Raw genomic sequence first — 25141 nt, 5'->3', positions numbered from 1 at the left:
CCTAGCGAGCAGACAAAATCCCCCGACCTGAGGACCCGAGAGGAGGGGAAACGCGGCTTGCATCTCGCCCAAGTCCCTGGAAGCCAGACTTTGGACTTATGCATTGCAACTAGCAAGTACGCGCCGGGTCAGACTCCGACACGATCCCACCTGCCGGAGTCGCTCCCGGCCGACCGCAAAACCGAGTGCGGGGGAGACCTGTTTTCGGATTTACCCCCGAAACATCTTTCCTCCCAACCAACCGTACCTCCCAGAATCATCGAAGCAGACATCCGTGTGTCCCTCCGTATGTCCGTATCTCATCGGTTTCTGCGTGGCCGGCATCTTCTTTACCTGCCCAAGCCACTCTTACTTTAAAGGGGAGGAGAGGGCTCGGGCTCCCCTCACGCACGCCGTCCACAGCCCCGCTTCCCGCACGCGAGTGCCACCAGCAAGGAGCCACACTTCTCCCAGGCGGCCGCGGGCCGGCGCAGCGAGCAAGCTCAGCGGTGACCGAGCCTCGGCGCCCGAGGGAAAGCGAGGAGCGAGCGCCCGCGCAGGGCCGCTTCCCGCGCTCTGGCGCGCTCGCCCCGCTGCGCCTGCGCAGACCGCCCCCTTCCCCGCCCCCGCCCAGCGCAGCTCCCGGTGAGGTCGCCGGGTGGTGGCGTCACGGCGCGCCGGGCGCGAGGGAAAGAGCCGGTGCCGGGGAGCGAGGGAAGAAAGGAGGGAGCCGAACACGGAAGTGCTGGCGGCGCCTGGGGAGCCGGCGGAGGCAGCGGCTGCGACGCCCGGGACGAGCACCGAGCGCCCCAGGGCGGGGCGGGGAGGGTGGGTTCGCTGGAAGGCAGCCGCCTCGGAGGACCCACGCGAGGTGCCGGAGCGGCAGGGCCTCCTTCAGCGCTTCGGCGAGCTCGCAGGGTGATGGCGATGGTGATGGCGGCTGCTGCTCGGACCGCCCCAGCAAAGCTGCGCTCCGGGAGGTGAGTGGGGGAAGGGTGGCCGCTGCCTGGCCTTGGAGGCCGGGGTCGTGTCCCTGCCTTCCCAGGCAGACCTCTCTCCAGGTCCCGGAACGGATCCACCCCTTTCCAGGGGCTTGGTTAGAAACAGATCTTTGGGCATCTGTTCTAGAGGAACGGAAAGCGAAACCTCCTGGAGCCTTTAATCTTAGCATCCCTCGTGCTGTCACCTTGTCACCTCTGTAGAGATAAAGGAGGAAAGAATTTCAGGTCTGGTGGTTGCTGTCGGTTCCGACAGGTATGGCGTGTTCGTTAATGCTTCTTCCTCGCCAACTCTATCCAGAAAAATCCCTTAAGGAGAAAGTAACTTGTTTTTCCCCATTCAGATCCGATCTGAAGTTCATTGCCATGCGTATTAGAGGCATTAGGACCGAGCTGTGTTGTTGAATACTTGGCTTCGTCCGTGCGATCTATGTGCTAAGGTGTTGGCCATCAAGTCTGTGCCTTTCTCGTTCTCCATATTGGTAGACCGGTACCTGGTGAAAACCTTCACAAATATATTCTTTCTTTGGTATTTATCTTGAGAATTTCTCTGGGTTCTTATGTGTGCGGCGCGCGCGGGGGGGGGGGGGGGGGCTACCTTCCAGTCTCAATCAGAGACTATTTTAGGACTTCAATGAGACATTATTTTTCCATTGTAGAGATTTCCCTATTGTTTTCTGTCCAGTTGCATTGTGAAAGTTGCAGGCGCCTTTAGACAAGCCGTGCAAGCCGTGCAAGCCGTGGTGTTCTTAACCTTGGTGGGAGTCGTTGTTTTTAGGGCTAGGACTCCAAATGGGCCTGCTGGAGTTTGTACATGAATGAAGAGGACAAGTGATTGGTTCAAAAAGGCTTTGAGATTTGTGGGGGAATAACGTGCTGTGAATTTCCACAAGAGCAGAGATACCTGAGATGATGTTTTCTGAGTGTCTTCGTTTTATTGGAGAGCATTTGCTTTTAGCTAGATTGACTCATAATTTTTGGTCCATATAGCTGAGTATTATCGGATAGAATATGGGTTAAAGATGAACCCTGATAACACTCCATCTCTAATTTGAATAAATCATCATGAAATTTCAGTGTAGTAGTCAGAGTCCCGCAAAAGAAGAATCTGCAAATCCTAACAGGAATTACAGCTGTGAAATGCCTTAGCCATGATATGTTGAAAACTATCAGTGGTCAATGCAGTCTTTCTTTCTCTGCCTTAGCGATCAAGCCACTTGATGATAGGCTAAAAAAATTTTTCTTTTGCAGATTTCACGTGTCTAGAAAGAGCTTAAGCCTTAGAGTCAAACATCCCTACATTTTCATTTTCACACTGACACGTTGTGTGACCTTGAATAAGCTGCTTTACTTTCCTGAATGTGGAATTCTCATCTCTAAAATGCAGATGATGCCTCCATCAAATTTTTAAAAGTACATGGGAAATATTAATGGATATAGAAAGCCAATTATTACCAATGTCTCCTGTTATTAACAAGGTATTGTAGGTGAGTGGCTTTGTTTACAGTGGGGTTTGTTTAAATCATTATCCAGTAAAATTTTTCAGATATCAAAAGAAGCATTCTTGCTTTTACTAGTGTAATTTGTTTTCACAGTTCCATTTGTTTCAGTTAAATGCCTACAAATTATAATGCCTTTAATGATTTTGTGATTTTGTTGAGGGAAATCAACATTCAAACAACATAGTGCAATAATCAAATGTGTACCCTAAATACTAACAAAATTGGTTATTTAAGATAATCTAGATTTTTAAGAAAGAAATGAATATAGCTGTGTCACTGATAGGGGTGTCAAATTTTTCCATATTGATTTATTCATTATTAACAGCGGTGTCTCATAGGAGTGGGTGGATGAATGTACTAACTGAAAATGATGCCAAGGTCGCAGATTTAGTTGCAGTGTAGGTTAGCTTGTCCTGCTGTGACCACTCAGGGTACTGTTAGACTTACAAATATTGGATACATTACTTTTCTATCAATAGTATTAGTTATATGACTAATGTATAATCATACAGCATCGATCCAAGAAACTTTATCAGTATTACCTTATGGAAGGAATTTGTAAAATGCTTTTTCAGTAAAATTATGTTGTTGATGTAAAAATAGTTAATACTGTGAAAGATAAGACTAAAGGTAACAGTAGCTCAGGAGGACAAAGTATTGGAAAAAAACATCTAAGGCAAGTTAGAGATCTGAAGTTTTGTGTATCTCCTGATTTTTATATGTCCTGAAATTTCCTAGCCTACTTAATTTATTTTGGGGTAAAAAATACTTGTGTACATGTAAACTTGAGGTGATATGCATACAGTAAAAGTCTCCTACTCTCAGCCACCCAGTTCCCCTAATGACAACCAGTATTTGATTCTTGTGTTGAATTGATGCTGTATCTTTTACTACAACATAACCGATATCTGTGTTTATAGGTAGAAAAACTAAGTCTCAGAAAAGCTTTGTCTAAAGTGACACACCTAAATGTCAGACCCAGTTTTGTCACCTAATCCAGGGTAGTCCATCACACTGCTTCTCCAAATCATAGCTATTGCCATAAAACTTAGAATTTATTATTTATTTATTTATTTTTGGACAGGCAGAGTTAGACAGTGAGAGAGAAAGAGATAGAGAGAAAGGTCTTCCTTTTTCCGTTGGTTCACCCCCCAAGTGGCTGCTACAGCCGGTGCGCTGTGCCTATCCAAAGCCAGGAGCCAGGTGCTTCCTCCTGGTCTCCCATGCAGGTGCAGGGCCCAAGGACCTGGGCCATCCTCTACTGCCTTCCCGGGCTACAGCAGAGAGCTGGACTGGAAGAGGAGCAACTGGGACAGAATCCGGCGCCCCAACCGGGACTAGAACCCGGGGTGCCAGCGCCGCAGGCGGAGGATTAGCCTAGTGAACCGCGGCGCCGGCCAAAACTTAGAATTTAATAAAACATATCAGGACATAAAAGCAGTTGCATTTAAGTCTAGTCACCTTTTATTAGTTTGTGGTTGAAACTTGTTACCAAACCTTAAATGTAAGAGTATGTAATTGTTGTAAAACAATGAAAAGAATAATCTATAATCAGCCTTAAAAATTTTTGCCTACCATTTCTGTTTATTTATTTACTAATTAAATTTGTAAGGAACTCCACACAACTTTTTAGTAGGAGCATGTTTAATTTTAGGCGTGCTGTAAAGTGCTTTATGATATTTCAGAAATGCTGGAGCTTCCTCAGCTTCACATTTTTAAGGTGTGTCCTCGTGCAGATTTTCTAGCCATGTAGGTAGCCTTTGTTTCCTCTTTCCTTTTTCCTGATTTTTGCCACTTTCCCACCTCTCGTTTTAAGAAATTTCCTTATTCTATGTGAAAAGTTCTGAGTATTACTAGGAAGTAGTCAATATTTATTTTCATTAAGCTCAATCAGTGTATGTTGCTTCCATACATTTTAGTACTGGCCATAAAAACACCAGGTAGCTAGCTGACATTGTCCAGATTTTACAATGGGAAAACCTAAGCTAAATGAGATTTTTGTTGTTGTTAACACTCCTAGTGAATGTTCAGCCAGCCCCTATTTGTTATTTTTTCAAAGATTTATTTTATTTTGGGGCCCACACTATGGTGCAACAGGAAGAGCTGCTGCCTGCAGTGCCAGTATCAGATAGATATGGGCGCCGGTTTGAATCCTGTTTGCTCTACTTCCGATACAGCTCCCTGCTAATGTGCCTGGGAGAGCAGCAGAAGATGACCCAAGTCCTTGGGCCCCTGCACCAGCATGGGAGACCTGGAAGAAGCTCCAGGCTCCTAGTTTCAGATTGGCCTATTTCCAGCCATTGCATCCATTTCAGGAGTGAACAAGAGGATGGAAGACACACACACACACACACACACACACACCCCGCCTCTGCATCTGTAATTCTGCCTTTCAAATAAATAAATAAACCCTAAAAACAAGTTATTTTATTTGAAGGGCAGAGTTATGGGGAAGCAGCGGGGAGAGAGAGATGGGTCTTCTGTTTCCTGGTTCACTCCCCCAAATGGCTAGGAACCAGGAGCTTCATCCAGGTCTCCCACATGGTTGCAGAAGCCCAAAGACTTAAGCCGTCTTCCACTGCTTTCCCATGTGAATTATCAGGGAGCTGGATCAAAAGTGGAGCAGTGGGATGCTGGCATTAAAGGCTGTGGCTTAACCCGTTATGCCACGATGCATCCACCATTGTTATTTATTTTTAATTGACAAATAGTAAGTGTGTATTTATGGGATACAAGGTGGTATTTTGATCTGTATCTTCATTATAGAGTCATTTAAGCTAATTAACATATCTTTCTTCACCGACTTATTTTTGGTGATGAGAATGTTAATATCTAATTTAGCAATTTTGATGTATACCATATATTATTAATTGTAGTCATTAACTAGTGTTCTCTAGAATACAGATAGGGTATCAGTGGCAGAATCAAATATTAGGAAAGCAAGTGGAAAAAATGGGGAGAAAAGGGAAAGAGGATATAGTGGTACTAAAAATCAGTGATTCCTTTAAAAAAAAATACAGTTAAGTCCCAGGGCACCCTGGCTCTGGAGCATGTAAAGAGGAGATACTTTAAAATGTTTCCTGACAGCCTTTTGTAATGATTATTTTTTTTTTAGTTAAGAGATTTTTCTCATAAACTTGCTTTTGTATTTTTTTTCCCTTAAGATTCCAGTGAATTCATCTGTTATCTGGTAATAGATTGTTTATGGAGCCTAGATGTTTCTGCAGACCATAACTCAAATATCACAGACTGTCATCAGAATGCTTCCAAAGAGTTCTTGAGTACATGAAGGCAGGTACTGAAATCATGGATTTGCTAGGGAAAGTCCCAAAGCTAAAATTCTACTTGAATAATCATTTATTTGTGAATTCTTTATGTAGCATGCTGAATTACTCTATAGGATCAAAGTTATTTCAATTTAGTATTTACATGAATTCTAGTCTTAGATATACATCAGCACTGTAGACAAAAGTAGTTCAGTGAATAATTAATGTGTACAGTAATGTTATGTTATCTAACAACAACAGAAGACAATTGAATTATCCAGAGAAATGAAGTTGAACCCTTTAAATCTTTTATTAGTGAAATGACCATAAGTGAGCATTCATTCTGTTAAAGCTGTCACTATTCTTTTTTTTTTTTAATGATTAAAAAAAAAGCAAGATGTCACTGTGTACTCCTCAGGGCTGTGTAACATACCTCCATTCATAAAAAATTGGCTAATCAAGAACCAAAGCCACCTTCTTCCAAGTAATTCTTTCTTCTCTCTTTAAAAAAAACAAAATCTATAGCTACCATCGAAGACCTTTGATTCATCAGCATCTTTCAAAGTAGCATCTTTGATTTCTGTACTACATAAGGTTGGTAGTAAAGCCACCTTATCATTTTTTTGTCTCTTCTAATTCTTTTGTACAGTTAATTATAGACTATTTGGAACAGTTTGTTCAGGTTTATAACCCCATTTTTTTTCCACTTGCTTTCCTAATATTTGATTCTGCCACTGTTCCCCTATCGGTATTCTAGAGGACACTAGTTCTGTGGAAGAATAAGTTTCAGATTTTACAGATAAAGGTAAAAAAAATACCACCAAAGTACCTTTTTAAAAAACTCATCATTAATTGTTGTACAATAAAAATTATTTTCCTCTCAACTAAAAAATTTTAGTGAGAGCAGAGTGGTTGAAATCTTTTTAATTTTTTTTTTTTAAGATTTATTTTATTTATTTGAAAGAGTTACGGGTGGGGTGGGGGGACGTCTTCCATTCGCTGATTCACTCCCCAGATGACTGCAATGGCCAGAGCTGAGCTGATCAGAAGCCAGGAACCAAGAGCTTCTTCTGGGTCTCCCTCATGGGTGCAGGGTCCCAAGGACTTGGGCCATCCTCCACTGCTTTCCCAGGCCATAGCAGACATCTGGATTGGAAGTAGAGCAGCCAGGACTCAAACCACCACCCATATGGGATGCTGGCGCTGCAGGCTGAGGCTTTAACTCGCTGCATCACAGCATTGGCCCCTCTTTTTAATTTTTAAGAATCTTGATTTAGGGGCCAGTATTGTGGCGTAGCATCCCATATGGACACCAATTCATGTCCAGGCTGCTTCAGCTGTAATCCAGCGCCCTGGTCATGGCTTGGGAAAAGCGTTGGAAGATGGTGCAAGTGTTTGGGCCCCTGCCACCCACATGAGAGACCCAAATGAAGCTCCTGGCTCCTGGCTCCTGTCTTTGGCGAGGCCCAGCCCTGGCTGTTGCAACCATCTGGGGAGTGAACCAGTGGATGGAAGATCTCTCACTTTGTAACTCTGACTTACAAATAAGTAAATAAAATCTTCGAATAAAATAAAATACTACAATCCATGAATTCATTCCAGTGATATACAAGCAACTGCACTACAGTGAAAGTCATTAAAGAAATAGACAAAACCTTTTGGAACACCTACCATTCCCTCAGGAATCTATCTGACGGTGAGTGATGAGGACATGTCAACTGTACTTTCTATACTTTCAGCAGCTTAAAAAGAAATTTTATATTTATTTGAAAGGCAGACAGACCAACACAGAAAGATCTGTTCACTGGTTCACTTCTTAAATGCCCATAATAGCCAGAGCCAGGAGCTGGAAAGTAATCTCTGTCTTTCACATCAGTGGCAGGGACCCAACCACTTGAGCTGCCCCCCAGGGTACACAATTAGCAGGAAGCTTTGATCAGAAGTGGAGCCAGCACTCAAACCCAGGCATTCCAAGACAGGAAGCAGGCATCCCAAGCAGCATCTTAACTTCTGTGCCAAATACCCGTCCCAAATTTTAATTTTTAGGCAAATATAAATGAAAGCCTTCTTCCTACTTTGGAGACTATGATATTAGAATACGTTCTGGACCATGTATTGATTTGTCAAGACAACATTTTATAAAAATGAAGCTTCTTGAGCATGAAATCGTAGTTTTCTAGCAAAAGAGAAGCTGAAAATTAAATAAGAGTATAATTCAAAGATACAAAACAATAACTAGTCATGAGAAAATGTTCAGTGCATTAACTCCTTACACATGATCAGGTGTGTTCAGGGTGGTATGGCCATAGACATGAACTCTTTAGGTATGGGTAAGTGTTTGGAGAACTCATCTGAGTCAGTTATATATTTCACTTTATTTTATGGGCACCTGCAGCATTAACACAAATCCAGATAATTAACCTAAAATCCAAAGACACTTGATTTATTGGTACCTGTTACATACAAGTTGGTAGCCTTGCCAAAGGAAGCCTGTTTTATTAGCATGTAAACTTGTATATAGGAAAACTAGAAGTTCTCCAAAGGAAAACACCAAATTCTTCTGTAGCTTCATGATCTGTTGAGTTTCAGCTGTATCTGGCACGTCGATCCTTTTTCACTTTGAAAAACTGATTACCTTCATAATTATATTCACTATAAAATCTCTTTGTGGCTAACATTGGGCTAGAGACAGGTGTTCTGTGATTTTATCATGAACTACAAGAGACCTTCAAAAAGTTTATGGGAAAATTGAATTAAAAGATAATGCAGATTTTCCATGAGCTTTATTCTAAAGATTTCTGTTTTATTTATTTGAAAGCCTTATAGAGAGAGAGCTGGAGAGACAGAGAGATCTTCGATTCACTGATTCACTTCCCAAATGGCAGCAATGACCAGAGATGGGCCAGGAGCCAGGAACTCCATTTGGGTCTCCTACATGGGTGGTGGCAGGGGCCCAGGCACTTTAGCCATCTAATATTGCTTTCCCTTGCATATTAGCAGGTAGCTAGATTGCAAGTGGAACAGCCAGGAGTCAAACCAGCACTCATGGGCAGCTTAACCCACTGTACCATAATGCCAGTCCCTCCAGGAACTTTTTGAAGTTTCCTTCTGTTACTGTAAAACAGGTGTATGTGCCTTTAACAAAACCACATATCTAATCTTAAAAAAAAAAAACTTGAAGATACATGTTAACATTTTTGAGTACTTATTCCATTTAGAATCTGAGCTGAATAGTTGATGTTCAGTATTTCATTTAATCCCCAAAAGCCCAGTGAAATAGCATCAGTACCTCTATTTGACAAGTGAATGAACTAAGGTTTCAAGGTCAGAAAGCTAACACAAAGCAGAAACTGGACTTTGTCATCCCATCACTGAACTGTGGAATTCCATTCCTGCCACCAATAGTATGTAGAAAGTGAAAATTGAATGCTTGCTGCTGTGTGATGGGATTTTGGGTAGTTGTCACTTTTTTCTTTATAACTTTATGCCTGGTTTGACTTTTTTACAGTAAGCATGAATTACATTTATGTTCATCAAAATGACACATGTAACTGAGTTAAAATTGAATTGAGGGGCCTGCGCTGTGGTGTAGCCAGTAAAGCCACCACCTGCAGTGCCAGCATCCCATATAGGCACCAGTTTGAGTACCAGCTGCTTCACTTCCAATCCAGCTCTCTGCTATGGCCTGGGAAAGCAGTAGAAGATGGCCCAAGCCCTCAGGCTCCTGCACCCGCATGGGAGACCTGGAAGAAGCTCCTGGCTTCGAATCTGTGCATCTGCAGCTATTGCAGCCAATTAGGGAGTGAACCAGCAGATTGAAGACCTCTCCTTCTCTCTCTGTGTAACTCTGACTTTCAAATAAATGAATAAATATTTTTTAAAAAATTAAATTGAGGCCGGCACTGCGGCTCAATAGGTTAATCCTCCACCTGCGGCGCCGGCACCCTGGGTTCTAGTCCCAGTCGGGGTGCCGGATTCTGTCCCGGTTGCTCCTCTTCCAGGCCAGCTCACTGCTGTGGCCTGGGAGTGCAGTGAAGGATGGCCCAAGTGCTTGGACCCTGCACCCGCATGGGAGACCAGGAGAAGCACCTGGCTCCTGGCTTCGGATCAGCGCGGTGCACCAGCCACAGCTCGCCGGCCACAGCGGCCATTGAGGGGTGAACCAACAGAAAAAGGAAGACCTTTCTCTCTGTCTCTCTCTCACTGTCCACTCTGCCTGTCAAAAAAAAAAAGAAAAATTAAATTGAGCTGGACAGCTTAGATAAATGCTGCAGTCCTCACTTATCCTATCCCAAGAGCATCTACTTTCAAACATTTTAATGTTTTTCCAATATTTACCTTCATATTTCTAAATAATATGCTTATACTCTTTTTTTTTTTTTTAAGATGTATTTATGTTAAAGAGAGACAGATCTTCCATTCATTGATTCACTCCCTAAGTGGCTACAAGACCAGCACAGGGCTAGGCCAAAGCCAGGAGCCCAAAACCCCATCTGGGACTTCTGCATGGGTACAGGGACCCAGGTACTTGGGCCATCTTCCACTGCTGCTCCAGGTGCATTAGCGGAGAGCTGAATTGGAACTGGAGTGGCCATGATGGGAACCACTGCTCAGATAGGATACTGGCATTGGAGCCAAGGCTTGATCTACTGTACCATGAAGCTAGCCCCAGCAAATGTCATTTTATTTGCAGTCCTTTGGTTATAACATTTTTCCCTTTCAGAAAAACTTTAGTATGAGTTGAGTGTACTTTGTCCAAAATGCTTGGGAATAAATGTTTCAGATTTCAGATTTTGCGTCTTTCTGAATTTGTCGTATTTATGTATATGTAATGTGAGATGCAGTAGGGACAGGAACCAAGTCTAAACATGGAACTCATTTCTCTTTCACGTACACGTTATACACATAGCCTGAAGATAATATCCTTTAGTTCTGAGAAATTATCTAATACAATTTTCTTGATAATTTCTTCCCACCACTTTTTGCTTTTTTTAAGAAATCCTAATTTTCTTGTCTTTTTTGTCTACCCATTTTTCTGTTACCCATTTTTTTTCCCTATTTCTTCAACTTATCCTCTAACTTTTTAAAAAAAGATTTCTCTATCTGCTCATTTATTTGAAAGGTAGAACAACAGAGAGAGAAGTCTTCCATCTGCAGGTTAACTCCTCAAATAACAACACAGCCAGATCTGCGCCACCCCAGAAGCCAGAAACTCAACTGGTCTCCCACATAGGTGGCAGGAACCCGAATACTTAGGCCATCTTCAACTGCATTCCCAAGCACATTAACAAAAAGTTGGACTAGAAGCAGAACAGCCAGGACTTGCACCAGCACTCTAACATGAGATTCCAGCATCATAAGCAAGGGCATAAGCCACTCTGTACTACAACACCAGCCTCTCCAACTTTCCTATTGACTATTTCAGCAATTATATTTTTTAATTTCCAAAACACTTATTCTGATCTTGACTCGTTTTTAACTGTTTATTTATTTATTTTCATCTACCTGAAAGGCAGAGGGAGAGAGGTCTTCCATCTGACGTTTCACTCTCCAAATGCCCTCAACAACTTGGGTTAGGCCAGGCCAAAACCAGGAGTCTGCAGCTCCATCTAGGTTTCATGTGGGTGGCAGGGGCCAAACCAGTTGGACCATCATTTGCTGTCTCCCAGGATGCACTAGCAGGAAGCTGAATCAGGAGCAAAGTAGCTGGCACTCCAGTGTGGGATGTGGATATTCTAAGCAGTGGCTTAACACACTGTACCACAACAGCTACCTCTTGATTCCTTTTTTTAAAGATTTACTTACTTATTTGAAAGGCAGAGTTACATAGAGGAGGAGAGAGAGAGGTCTTCCATCTGATTCAACGCAGATGGCCAAAACGGCCAGAACACACCAATCCGAAGCCAGGAGCTCCTTCCGGGTCTCCCACGCGGGTGCAGGGTCCCACGCACTTGGGCCATTTTCCACTGCTTTCCCAAGCTATAGCAGAGAGTTGGATTAGAAGTGGAGCATCTGGGCCGGCGTCGCGGCTCACTAGGCTAATCCTCCGCCTAGCGGCGCCGGCACACTGGGTTCTAGTCCCGGTCGGGGCGCCGGATTCTGTCCCGGTTGCCCCTCTTCCAGGCCAGCTCTCTGCTGTGGCCAGGGAGTGCAGTGGAGGATGGCCCAGGTGCTTGGGCCTGCACCCCATGGGAGACCAGGAAAAGCACCTGGCTCCTGGCTCCTGCCATCGGATCAGCGCGGTGCGCCAGCCACAGCGCGCCGGCCGCGGCGGCCATTGGAGGGTGAACCAACGGCAAAGGAAGACCTTTCTCTCTCACTCTCTCTCTCTCTCACTGTGCACTCTGCCTGTCAAAAAAAAAAAAAAAAGAAGAAGAAGAAGAAGTGGAGCATCTGGTACTCGAACCGGCGCCCAAATGGGATGCCAGCACTGCAAGTGGCGGCTTTACCCACTATGCCACAGTGCTGGCCTCCCTCAGTTTATTGTAATAGAATCTTTGTAGTTGTCATATCTTCTCTAAGTTGGAAGATGTGTATGAGTAGGCGGTGCTGTGGATAGGTGAGCTTCAGTGGGTGCTTGAGTGGCCTTCAGGCTTTTTATTAGAAAATTCCTAACTGTCAGCATTTCTAGGTCTTTGCTCTTTGGAGATTCTATTTCTCCACTACAGTGTCTTCTCTCCTTTTATTTTTATTTTTTTTCAAGATTGATTTACTTATTAGGCAGAGAGAGAGAGAGAGGTCTTCCATCCTCTGGTTCACTCTCCAGATGACCGCAGTGGGAGGAGCTGCACTGATCTGAAGCCAGGAGTTTCTTCCAGGTCTCCCAAGTGGGTGCAGAGGCCCAAGGACTTGGGCCATCTTCTACTGCTTTCCCAGGCCATAGCAGAGAGCTGCATCAGAATTAGACCAGCTGGGACTTGAACTGGCACCCATATAGGATGCCAGCACTGCAAGTGGTGGCTTTACCTGCTATGCCACAGCACCAGCTCCCTTCTCTCCTTTCAGAGAGGTAGTGAGTCTGGCTGCTGGGGTTCTGGGAGCTGTACAGGTAAGGAACAAGGAGCCTTCATCTAGTCATTACACTTTTAGTCCTAAGCCTCCCCTCTCTGCTATTTTGTTTCCCAAGTCCCAAGCCTCTCTGGTTCAATTTCTCCAAATAACAAATGTATAAATGTCCCATCTGCTGTAAGTGTGGGGATAAGAGCCTAGAAATCTAACTAATCTTTATCTGATTTTCAACCTACCTCCCTGTTTTCCTCCCTGTTCTCTACCCACACTTTCTGTTAACACCTGGCATGTGTGGGTCCTGAACTTTGCCTACTCTGTTGGCTGGTTTCCTAACCCTTCTGCACCTGGTGTCACTCAGCTCTCCACTACTGAGTCAATTATTGCTCCTCTGTTTTGTGTGCTCATATTTTGTGAGTGAGGGTATATATATATCTCCTAGTTTCATTGAAGGTGAGTCTTGTGAATTTATTTATCATTTTCCCTTGTCATTTTGGGCTGACTTCTGAGAGAAGATTTTCATTCAGCCATTGTAAACTATATAATTATTTCCTTTTTTATTATTTATTTATTTGACAGGCAGAGTTAGACAGTGATAGAGAGAGACATAGAGAAAGGTCTTTCTTCCGTTGGTTCACCCCCAAAATGGCCGCTACAGGCAGCACAGCACCAATCCGAAGCCAGGAGCCCGGTGCTTCCTCCTGGTCTCCCATGCGGGTGCAGGGCCCAAGGACTTCAGCCATCCTCCACTGCCCTCCCAGGCCACAGCAGAGAGATGGACTGGAAGAGGAGCAACCAGGACAGAATCCGGCGCCCCAACTGGGACTAGAACCTGGTGTGCCGGCGCCGCAAGCAGAGAATTAGCCTAGTGAGCCATGGTGCCGCCCCCCTGTTTCCTTTATAATCAAGAAAAAACCTAAGAGCTGTTTTCATCCTAAAGGGAAATCAAGTTATGCTACTCATTCAGAAATTTTTTTTAAGATTTTATTTATTCATTTGAGAGGTAGAGTTACAGACAGAGGGAGAGACAGAGAGAAAGGTCTTCCTTCCATTGGTTCACTCCCCAAGTGGCCACATAGCCGGAGCTGTGCCGATCTGAAGTCAGGAGCTTCTTCCTGATCTCCCATGCGGGTGCAGGGGCCCAAAGACTTGGACCATCTTCTACTGCTTTCCCATGCCACAGCAGAGAGCTGGATTGGAAGAGGAGCAGCTGGGACTAGTACTGGCACACATACGGGTTGCCGGCACCACAGGCAGAGGATTAACCTACTATGCCACGACGCTGGCCCCATCATTCAGAAATTTAACTAATGGGAAAGAAATTTTAGTAATGGAAAGAAAGAGTTGTAAGTAAGGAAGCATTAGCATCGCTGAAAGATTTTATAGACAACTTGGTTATTTTTGAGGATGGTGAGAAGTTGAACGATTGAAGCAGTGCCCCTGTAAAAGATGTGCATATCCTCAAGAACAGAGAAAGTGAACGAAGAAGCTCCACAGTGAAAAGTAGCAAGATGACAAGATTGGGGAGCTCACACCCGGTGGAGTAAAGTTATTCACCCAGCTAATAAGCTGCTAAGTTTGATTTTTACTTAGTAAATAAAAGCACTCGATATTTCAGGCCTTAATCAGTAGCTGTTCATATTCTTCAGTGTACATTGTTGGCTCCTACTGGTTTCTTTTTGTTCAGTGGCGTTTAGTCAGTGAACAGCCGAAGCATATTGTTGAATATGACTTTGGCTGTGCTAAATGATTTTTCTTTCAGAATTACAAAGGACACATTTTCTCTCTAAGAATTTTGAATGATTACATACCAGTGAGCTCACTAAGTCAAAATAATAAGTATAATCACCAAATGCTTTTCAATATTTAGAATTGGAGTTCTTTTATGTGGCAATTCTGTGTCATTAGTTCACACTTTTATGTACTTGCCAATCATAATTGCCAATGCAGATGCTTGTTTATAATCCTACTACTTTGAAAACAGATTCAAGAATCTGTAGATAAACATTTACTTGACTGTTTGGATTTCTTTTTTATTATTATTTATTTATTTTCTATTTTCATTTTCTTTGGAAGGCAGAGAGATGGAGAACTTGATCCACTGCTTCACTGCCCAAATGCCCACAACATCCAGATCTGGGCCAGGCCAAAACTAGAACCCGGGAACACAATCCCAGGACCCAAGTACTTGAGTCCTCGTCACCTGCTGCCTCCCACGTGGTGCACTAGCAGAAGCTGAGAGTGGAAGCAGAGCTTGGACTCAAAGCCAGCACTCTGACATAAGCTCGGGTATCCCAAGTAACACCTTAACTGCTATGCAAACTCCTACCCCAGCTGTTGGGATTTTTAATGTTTCTCTAACATAAACATAATTAGAAGAGTGATTGAGTTCCTCAGTCACGAAATTTGACTTCAATTTGTAAAAATATTTGAAATTATAGAAACAGTACTCCCCAATTTTGGCTTAAATTTTGTTCCACTTAAGAATTACTTAAGGCTGGCACCGCAGCTCACTAGGCTAATCCTCCACCTGCGGCGCCGGTACTCCAGGTTCTGTTCCCAGTTGGGGCACCAGATTCTGTCCCAGTTGCTCCTCTTCCAGTCCATCTCTCTGCTGTGGCCCGGGAAGACAGTGGAGGATGGCCCAGGTGCTTGGGCCCTATACCCGCATGGGAGACCAGGAGAAGCACCTGGCTCCTGGCTTCAGATCAGCACAGCGCGCCGGCTGTAGCAGCCATCTGGGGGGGTGAACCAATAGAGGGAAGACCTTTCTCTCTGTATCTCTCTCACTAACTCTGCCTGTCAAGAAAACACACACACACACACACATACACACAAAGAATTACTTAAATTCCATCCATACTCCATCATTACTGTTTTCATGAGATTCTGTGTTTTACATTGTGACTTTTTTTTAGATTTATTTATTTATTTGAAATTCAGAGTTACAGAGAGAGGGAGAGACAGAAAGAGGGAGATCTTCATCCGCTGATTCACTTCCCAGATAGCTACAATGGCCAGGGCAGAGCCAGGCCGGAGCCAGAAGCCAGGAGCTTCCTCCAGGTCTCCCACATGGGTCATTTGTGCTGCTTTTCCCAACCCATTAGCAGGGAACTGGCTCAAAAGTGGAACAATGGGGACGGGGACTGACACCTATGTAGGATATCAGTGTCACGGGCAGCAGCTTTACCCAGTACGCCACAACGGCCGGTCTACATTGTGACTTCTCATTTGTCTGTCCAACTTCATGGGAAAGGCATTGCCCTATAGAAATGTACCTGCTTGTTTTCAAATGATCAAAAAGGCAGTGTCTGTTTTTTCGAATACCATGCTCTTTATTTTTTTCACTGTAAAATTATGGTTTATTATCAATAAAATTATTGATATGTTTCATAGGTGTTTTGATTTTTTTATATCACTTCAGCCCAATTTCTTTTCTTTTCTTTTCTTTTCTTTTTTTTTTTTTTTTTTTTTTTTTTTGACAGGCAGAGTGGACAGTGAGAGAGAGAGACAGAGAGAAAGGTCTTCCTTTGCCGTTGGTTCACCCTCCAGTGGCCGCCGTGGCCGGCGCACCGCGCTGATCCGATGGCAGGAGCCAGGCACTTATCCTGGTCTCCCATGGGGTGCAGGGCCCAAGTGCAGGGCCACTGCACTCCCTGGCCACAGCAGAGAGCTGGCCTGGAAGAGGGGCAACTGGGACAGAATCCGGCGCCCCGACCGGGACTAGAACCTGGTGTGCTGGCGCCACAAGGCGGAGGATTAGCCTAGTGAGCTGCGGCGCTGGCCCCAATTTCTTTTTTAAAAAGCAATATTTATATACACACACACACTATCCTATATTTCATGCACAGAACTGATTCTCACATAGTGCTTTCATTGATTTTCGCAGAAGGCAAATGTGATTTGACATCCCACTTTGAACTAAAGCTCATTATTAATAATGAGGCAAGTCACTCACATCACTGAAACATGATTGTTAACAAAAACATGAATGCTGTCTATTTTTCCTCATGTTCACGAAATTCCTAAGTCAAACAGGATGCACCTGAGAATGGAACTCCACTTTCAACACTGTGTACTACTTGCTCAACTATGTCAGTGTTTTCAAATCCTGAGGAAATTTTCCCCAGTCTCTGCCTTGCTCAGCATGCAAGAGCCACCAACAGGACACACATCAGGGTCCCCTCACATCAAGTTCAAGCATCAACACAGCAAGGAGACGCTCTGAGTCTGGCTCTCCATTACCTTGTATGGAGCAGACTCTCAGGACGCCACCATTTGCGCCACAACTGTTGCGTACCCTCTCTTCTGCGCCTGTGCATCCCCTGGGCTGGAATCCATGCTTAGTCTGATAGTGCAGTTTACCAATTACTGAAATGAATTGACAAGGCTACCTTGGGAATGCTTGCTTAGCCTAGCAGTTTAGGCACCAGTGTTCCATATCAGAATACCAGTGTTCAATTCCTGACAGAGGCATCTGACTTCAGCTTTCTGCTAATGCAGACTCTGTTGTTTTTTTTTTTTTTTAAGATTTTATTTATTTATTTATTTATTTATTTGAGAGTTAGAGTTACAGACGGAGGAAGAGATAGAGAGAAAGGTTTTCCATCCGCTGATTCAGTCCCCAAATGGCCGCAGCAGCCAGCGCTGAGCCAATCTGAAGCCAGGAGCTTCTTCGGAGTTTCCAATGCGGGTACGGAGGCCCAAGCGCTTGGGCCATCTTGTACTGTTTTCCCAGGCCATAGCAGAGAGCTGGATCCGAAGAGGAGCAGCCAGGACTAGAACCAGCACCCATATGGGATTCGGGCACCACCGGCAAAGGATTAACATGTGCCACAGCACCAAGCCCTAATGCAGACTCTTTAAGAGGTAGTGATGGGGCCAGCATTGTGGCATATTGGGCAAAGCCATCACCTGCAACACTGGCATCCTAGATGGGTGCCAGTTTGAGTCCCAGCTAATCTGCTTCCCATATAGTTCACTGCTAATGGCCTGGGAAACTAGTGGAAGATGGCCCAGGTACTTGGGCCACTGCCAGCCATGTGGAAGACCCAGATGAAACTCCTGGCTCCTGAATTTGGTCTGGCCCATCCCTGGCCGTTATAGCCATCTGGAGAGTAAACCAACAGATCGAAGAAATCTCTCTCTCTCTCCCCCCTTCTCCTCCTCTCTCTCTCTCTTTCAAATAAATAAATCTTTTTTATAAAAGAAAAGAAAACTAAGAGACAGTAATGACTGCTCAAGTAATTAGGTTCCTGCCACTCTTGTGGAAGACCTGGATTGAGTTCACCACTTCTGGCTTTAGCTTGGTCCAGCCCTGGCCATTGTGGGCACTGGGGAGTTGAGGGAGGTGGGGACGTGTTCTCTTTCTCTCTGCCTCTCAGATAAATAATTTTTAAAATAATAACATCAATTTATATGTTTTTTATTTATTTTAATTTAAAAGACAGAAGGGAGCAGACAGAGAAAGCTGCCCTCCACTGGTTCACTCCTTAAATGTCCCCAACAGCCAAGGCTGGTCTGGGCCAGCACCAAGAGCCAGAAACACAATCCATGTCTCCCATGTGGGTGGCCAGAGCCCAATTACATGAACTAGAACCAGGAACCAGACCTGGAATGTGGCCATCTAACTGCTAGGCTAAATGCCCACACCCGACCCCCACCATATTTTAGAAAAAAAGGCAACAAGGAGACAGAAGTAAAGGAACTATATAAGGTAGTGGTTCTCAAACATTAGGACAAAGATTTGTGACTGTCTCAGAAAAAGAATACTTTGTCTGTTGTGGAATAAAATGTGAGGCGAGATTGATGTAAGATATTCTTTAAGACTATATTCACATTTGAGCGTATATTGTAACTGAGGGAGGAGGCTTGGCTTTTTCTGATCCACATTGAAAATTAAGTATGGCAAGGGAACTCAGACTAAGAACTGTGTGGCACTATGATGTTATTAGTGTGAGTTAGAGTAGTTTATTATCTACGTGGGAGTTAAGTATCTTGGGACTATCTTGCAACATATTCAGTATCCGCTTTCTTTTTCAAACACTAATTGTGATTTTTTTTTCATCATATCTAATTGGGTCTTAAAATGTAAACTATACAAGGTAGACAACAACAAATGGTTAATGACTTTTTTTTTCCCCCTCCTTAGGACACATCCAGAAAGTGCCTGGAAGAAAATTCCACCTGGAAAAACTGAAAAAGCACTATTTATAACACTGGAGTTTGTGGATAATTTCTTAAAATGGCGGAAAGTAGTGAAAGTAACGATAAAAATGTAGATGTAAGGCCCAAAACAAGTCGGAGTAGAAGTGCTGACAGAAAGGATGGTTATGTGTGGAGTGGAAAAAAGTTATCTTGGTCAAAAAAGAGTGAGAATTGTTCAGATACTGAAACAGTGAATGCTGTTGAGAAAACGGAAGTTCCTCTAAGAAGCCAAGAAAGGAAGCACAGCTGTTCATCCATTGAGTTGGACTTGGATCACTCCTGTGGGCATAGATTTTTAGGTCGATCCCTGAAACAGAAACTGCAAGATGCTGTGGGACAGTGTTTTCCAATAAAGAACTGTAGTAGCCGACACTCTTCAGGGCTTCCGTCTAAAAGAAAAATTCATATCAGTGAACTTATGTTAGATAAGTGTCCTTTCCCACCTCGATCGGATTTAGCCTTTAGGTGGCATTTTATTAAACGACACACTACTCCTATAAATCCCAAATCAGATGAATGGGTAAGCACAGATTTGTCTCCAAGTGAACTGCGGGATGGTCACCTAAAACAAAGAAGGAACATGGAAGAAGATGTGAACTGTTTCTCACACACCGACGTTCAGCCTTGTGTCATCACTACCAACAATGCGTCATGCACAGGTGGTCCTGTGACTGACTCAGTGGTGAACCTGGTTTCAAATAATAGTATAGAAGATAGTGATATGGATTCTGATGATGAAATTATAACACTTTGCACAAGTTCCAGAAAAAGGAACAAACCCAAGTGGGAAATAGATGATGAAATCCTGCAGCTGGAAACACCTCCCAAGTACCACACGCAGATCGACTATGTCCACTGTCTCGTTCCAGACCTTCTTCAGATCAATAACAACCCGTGCTACTGGGGAGTTATGGACAAATACGCAGCTGAAGCTCTACTGGAAGGAAAACCAGAGGGCACCTTTTTACTTCGAGACTCAGCACAGGAAGATTATTTATTCTCTGTTAGCTTTAGACGCTATAGTCGTTCTCTTCATGCTAGAATTGAACAGTGGAATCACAACTTTAGCTTTGATGCCCATGATCCTTGTGTCTTCCATTCACCTGATATTACTGGTCTCCTAGAACATTATAAGGATCCCAGTGCCTGTATGTTTTTTGAACCACTTTTATCCACTCCTTTAATTCGGACTTTCCCCTTTTCCCTGCAGCATATATGCAGAACAGTTATTTGTAATTGTACAACTTACGATGGCATTGATGCCCTTCCAATTCCTTCTCCCATGAAGTTGTATCTGAAGGAATATCATTATAAATCAAAAGTTAGAGTACTCAGGATTGATGCACCAGAACAACAATGCTAGGAAAAGGGTAGGAACATAGGAATAATTATATACATATTTTCAGTTAGTATTTTTATTTTTCTTATGCCATTTTGAACTTTTCTACAAAGGCAGTTGATATCCAAAATAGTCCTTTGTCCTAGATTTTCCTTCCAGATCAATTTATTTTTCCTATGATATACTAATTGTTTAAGGTTATACCCTAAATTGAATAGGTATTTTTAACCAGATATTTTTGGTTTTTGTTTAACTGTGTAGATTATATACTTAATACTTTTTTCTTAATTTATGTATGATCCAGGCATATTTGAAATTTGATAGGCATTGCAAACTGCGTTAGGATATTCTGTGTCTCATACTTTAAAAATAATCATATTATCTACATGTAAAAAATTTTGTTAATTTATACCATCAGTATTATACATAAAATATAGCTTCCCCATCGCCATTTTCTTTGAGTTGTTTTAAAAATATTCAGTAAAGATGAGTATTGTCATTCACCATTCATACTAACCTGACATTTTAATTTCCTAATAAGGGATGTTAAAGGTAACAAAATGACTTAAAGTCAAATGTAATGTTTTCATTTTAAATATTAACCACAAAGCAGGATTTCTAATATGGTTAACCTGGTCTGTGAGAATCACGTGAGAACATGACATTCCGGAGGTACATCTGTTCTTCAGTAATGTAGTAGGATCGTTTGTTATACCTGATAGGTCTCTTTGTTAACCTGAAAGAGTTATAACGCCTTGAAAACAAATTTTATTACAGAGGCTTTAAAAACAACCATAGCACTTTTAGCAGCTAATAGTTACACAGTACTAAAGCTACTGTAGGGTTTTTGTATATTAACTTACTAACTGTTGCTTCTACTTAGCCCTTTTGTGGAAACTCTTAGCCTCTTAACTTTGGGGAGATTCCACAGTTCATAAGCAGCCACAGGTTTCTACTGGTGAACAAAGAGTACATGAAAAGGTTTTGTTACTTTAAATTTAACCTGAATACAAGTTCAAGAAGTAAACATGGAACTCAGTATTCAGGAAGCTTAATACTGCTCTTCATCTTCAAGTTCCAAATAATTACTCCTGTTTTTAGAATTTATGTTTTTAATGTGGCTTCAAAATAAAGCCTTCAGACAGCTACATGGCTTATGTCATACTGAACAATAAGTAGGACAAAAGGGTAATATTTAAATTGACTCCCAAGAACAGGGCAGCATTTTTAAAAACATCAAACTTCTTTTTGTAAAAGATCAGTTACTAATAAATCTATACAGATTGCCCAGTTTTTCTTCTAATGAGTTGTCTGCCCATTTGTACAAATTGGCATTTGTAATATAATAATTGATTTATTGATGCTAGTTTAGCTGTATTATTAAACTGTTTCTACCTGGATTGAAAGAAACTTCCGAGTTTCCAAGTTAGAACAGATGTTTCCTAATTGTTGCTTTATGTTGAAATAGCATTTCCCTTCCTTGCAGTTCTGCTGGTAACATAAAAATAACACTTCTCAGTAACAGCTTTAAAATCCTCAGCAATTATTACAAAACGAAACCGAAAAATTGTTACCATTATCTTCTAGCATTTTTTTCCTCAGTGATCTCAAGATTGTCTCGGGCTCAGTAAGGGGTAGCTACTATGATGTCATTTCCCTGAGCAGTGATGAGGCTCAGGTTACCATCACACCAGGATCGAGGTAAATACCTGTTTTCAAGATGCTCACCTTTTAGAATGGTGGAAAGTCATACTACCTCATCTTTATTGTGGCACTTTTGTAGATCACTGAGAAGCTTATCTTAATCAACATAACATTTCCTCAGTATCCATCTTTGGTGAAAGAAAATTGACAATGTGGTAAAACTCTACCCACGATTATAGTTTTTTATCAGACTTTGATAAAAAGACTTTTTGTTTCTGTGAAACAATTATTTTAAATATTCTTCTTTTAAAAATAACTTTTTATCAGAACAGAAAACCCAAGGAATGACTAGCTTATGAATATTCTGTTACACAGTAGTTTTATAAAGAAAAATGAGATATAATTATGTTGTCTTTTATAGTGGTAAAAATTAGTGTTTATATGAAAGTCAAGATCTAAGCTTTTCATATAATTCAAACTGATTGCTTGTGATATATTTTCTCTGGCTTTTTATTTTCTCAACTTCAAGGTATTAATAACAACATTTTCAAAATACTGCCATATATGTAGCCTTGAAGTATCTACTAAGAACAGGGAAGAGACTCACTCTGAAATGGTTTGTATTTTTCTTTGGTACTTGCTGCAATGAAAAGAAATTTGGAAAGTAGAAGTATAAAGACTTGAGAAGGGAATTGTTTGCCATGAAGGGAAAAGAGTAGTACTAATTTTTTAAGACATTTAAAGATTGGAATTTAGAAAGGTTAACCCCTTTGTGTCTTTGTGAAGATCCATTTGGAGGAACATCCATTATTCAAAAACTTACTCATCAAAAATGTTCAATACATTTATTGGATTATGGAAAAAGCAAATTTTCAGAGGAACAGTATGGGGTGATATCACTATATCTAAACATAAATTTTGTGATTAAACTTTGAGAACATTTGAAAAGTGTGAATTGCAGGGTTGAGGGGGCATTCAGCGTGGTGGAAATGTGTAGAGTATATTGGTGAGAGAATGGAACTAACAGAAAAAAGATGAAATATTAAAATTAACAATTTGAGCATTACCTCAGGGAAAATCCTTGAGTGAAAGGGAGCGCTACTTAATTGCTAATAGCAAGTCTGGACCAGATACTTAACTGCACTTTGGGAATCATCCTGTGCTAATCAGGATATAAACTTGAACTTTTCTATCTTTCTCTGAAGTTTTGTAGGACATACCCCATCTTTTTTTAACCTACAGCATCTTGATTCGTATTATAATAACTGAAATATGCTGAGTGGTATTTTTTTAAGTTCTTTGAGGATTTTTGTATGAAAACTTGTGATCTTTCTATAATTGTGCCATCCACTTAAATAATTTATAAATAGAATGGTTTAATTTAAAGGAAGACCTAATAGGAACACGCTTAAAGGAGGCTTTTAGTCAGCCTGTGGCTAGATTTATTGATTTGGTGATCAAACTTGTGTTCTTTCCTGAATTTCAGCTCATGACCAGCTCTGGTCAAAAGGATGACTTTAAGTTAAAGTTTTGGATTTTTATTATAAATAATAAAAAAGAATGGTTTAATAATAGAAATCCTTTCAAAAGTAGGACAAATGTGGCAAATAGGAGTCATGTCATTATACAAATTCCCATTTCTTTTTATATGAAAAAAACATAAACCTTATCATTTATTCATGAGCTGAAGCCATTAAGAAGATAAATCAAGTTACCAACTTCCTGTCTCTGAAGTTTGGATCATTTTATAGATCCACGTAATAGCTTCCTTCCTGTGAAACAAAGAAGATATAATTCTTATATTCTTTGTTTTCATTAAAAATAGTCACTTTTGACTGTAATCAGAATCCAATAAATGGCTTATGTATTGATTTTGGCAGAGAATGTCACAGGAAAGTAGACTGAATTATAAAACGTTCCTGGAGACACAACAAGGAAAACAATGTTTAAATGTAAAATAGCCTGGGTAATGTATGGTAATTTAATTTCCAAATGAAAAAAAAAATTTTAAGTCAAGGGCAGATTGTTTCTTCTTTGGGAAAATTCTTTATAATTTTTGTTTCCACATAATTAGTTTTACATTAATTTTTATTTCTAAGGAAAGAACATAAAGCACAAAGGGTTCTTTATTAGTGGCCTATTAGGAATGAGGAATGCTACAAGAGCCTCTCTGTCATTCTGATACACTAAAATTGGACACAAAATTTGGAGGTAACTTTATAAAATGAACTGGCTTGTAAGTAAAAAATATAGATGATGGATATAACCCAATAGAAAGACATTTAGGACACATGAATTCTATTTCAAAAAAGCAAAGATTTATTTACTTTATATTTTTTAGAGATTATTCAGTCCTATGTCTTTTCATATCCCATAAAATCTAAGTAATAATATTCTCATTTTAATTCCTGAAGGATAATTATTCCATGAGAAGTGACTCTCGGAGCATACTTGAAAATAATTACTGTACAGCCGTTAAATACTAATGTGATGATAGGTTTTCAGCATATCCCCATAGTGGAATTTGCAGAATTGTTCTCTTGTTACTCTAATAGACTTTCTGGGCAGGATTTGACCATAGAGAAATCAGTACACTTTGAACTGATGTCATAGCGTCTGCAACTGCAGGAACGACTGCCATTTTCTCTTACAAATTGTAAAGTCTATGTAAAATTGATATCTTAAAAGTTGATTACATTTGCAGGAAATAAGATAATCACTTTTGCTGTGGTTATAATCAAATCTGAGTTTTCAGACTTGAGAGCCATGGTGTAGATTTTCTCAAATTATGCCGACCTTGCTAGAATTGGATAAATTCTGTATAAGCCAAGTATGGCTTATACATACTTGAATATACAGTTTATTAACTTTACAAAGCTATGACTTGTCAATCAGACTTGTAGACCTACACCCTTACCCAAAACAAGTAGATTCTTCCCAGTTTTATTTTTTATCCTGAAGTTCAATGTTTACTATTGGATGTGAGTTCAAATAAGCTGATCTGAGTAACTTTTCATTTCTGAATTAAAACTATGAAAAATCCAAAGGCGTTGTGTTCCATTTTTGGAAACATTGTCTATGCTTACCTCACACATTAAACCTAGTATCTGACAAAGGAAAGTTGAAAACTCTGAGTTACACAGTTTCTGGCTTACTACAGTACACCGTTTGTTTTTGGTTTGGGTCTTCCAAAAGCCATTG

At 41.4% G+C, this 25141-nt stretch overlaps 2 protein-coding genes across 2 annotated transcripts in view; one reads left to right on the top strand and one right to left on the bottom strand.

Annotated features, from left to right (window-relative positions):
* The window catches only part of WDHD1 (WD repeat and HMG-box DNA binding protein 1), a 64264-nt gene extending 63692 nt beyond the window's left edge, over positions 1-572 (bottom strand). Inside the window, exon 1 of the mRNA XM_002718259.6 lies at positions 248-572. Coding sequence (XP_002718305.3) covers positions 248-324 — 77 coding nt within the window. The 5' untranslated portion in view covers positions 325-572. The remainder of the gene's footprint in view (positions 1-247) is intronic.
* Positions 573-601: 29 nt separating this feature from the next.
* Positions 602-24986, top strand: SOCS4 (suppressor of cytokine signaling 4). The gene is made up of 2 exons (XM_089309687.1): positions 602-959; positions 18902-24986. The coding sequence occupies exon 2, from the start codon at positions 18995-18997 to the stop codon at positions 20318-20320; it is 1326 nt and encodes a 441-aa protein (XP_089165813.1). The 5' UTR covers positions 602-959; positions 18902-18994; the 3' UTR covers positions 20321-24986.
* The last annotated feature ends 155 nt before the right edge of the window (positions 24987-25141 follow it).

The sequence above is a fragment of the Oryctolagus cuniculus genome, chromosome 12, assembly GCF_051225735.1.
Source record: "Oryctolagus cuniculus isolate XC-2025 breed Fujian yellow rabbit chromosome 12, ASM5122573v1, whole genome shotgun sequence".
Taxonomy (NCBI): Eukaryota; Metazoa; Chordata; class Mammalia; order Lagomorpha; family Leporidae; genus Oryctolagus; species Oryctolagus cuniculus.
This window is presented reverse-complemented; position numbering and strand designations above follow the sequence as displayed.

What these genes read in the sequence shown, in the direction of transcription:
- SOCS4 (XM_089309687.1), top strand. Translation starts at nt 18,995, where the DNA reads ATGGCGGAAAGTAGTGAAAGTAACGATAAAAATGTAGATGTAAGGCCC.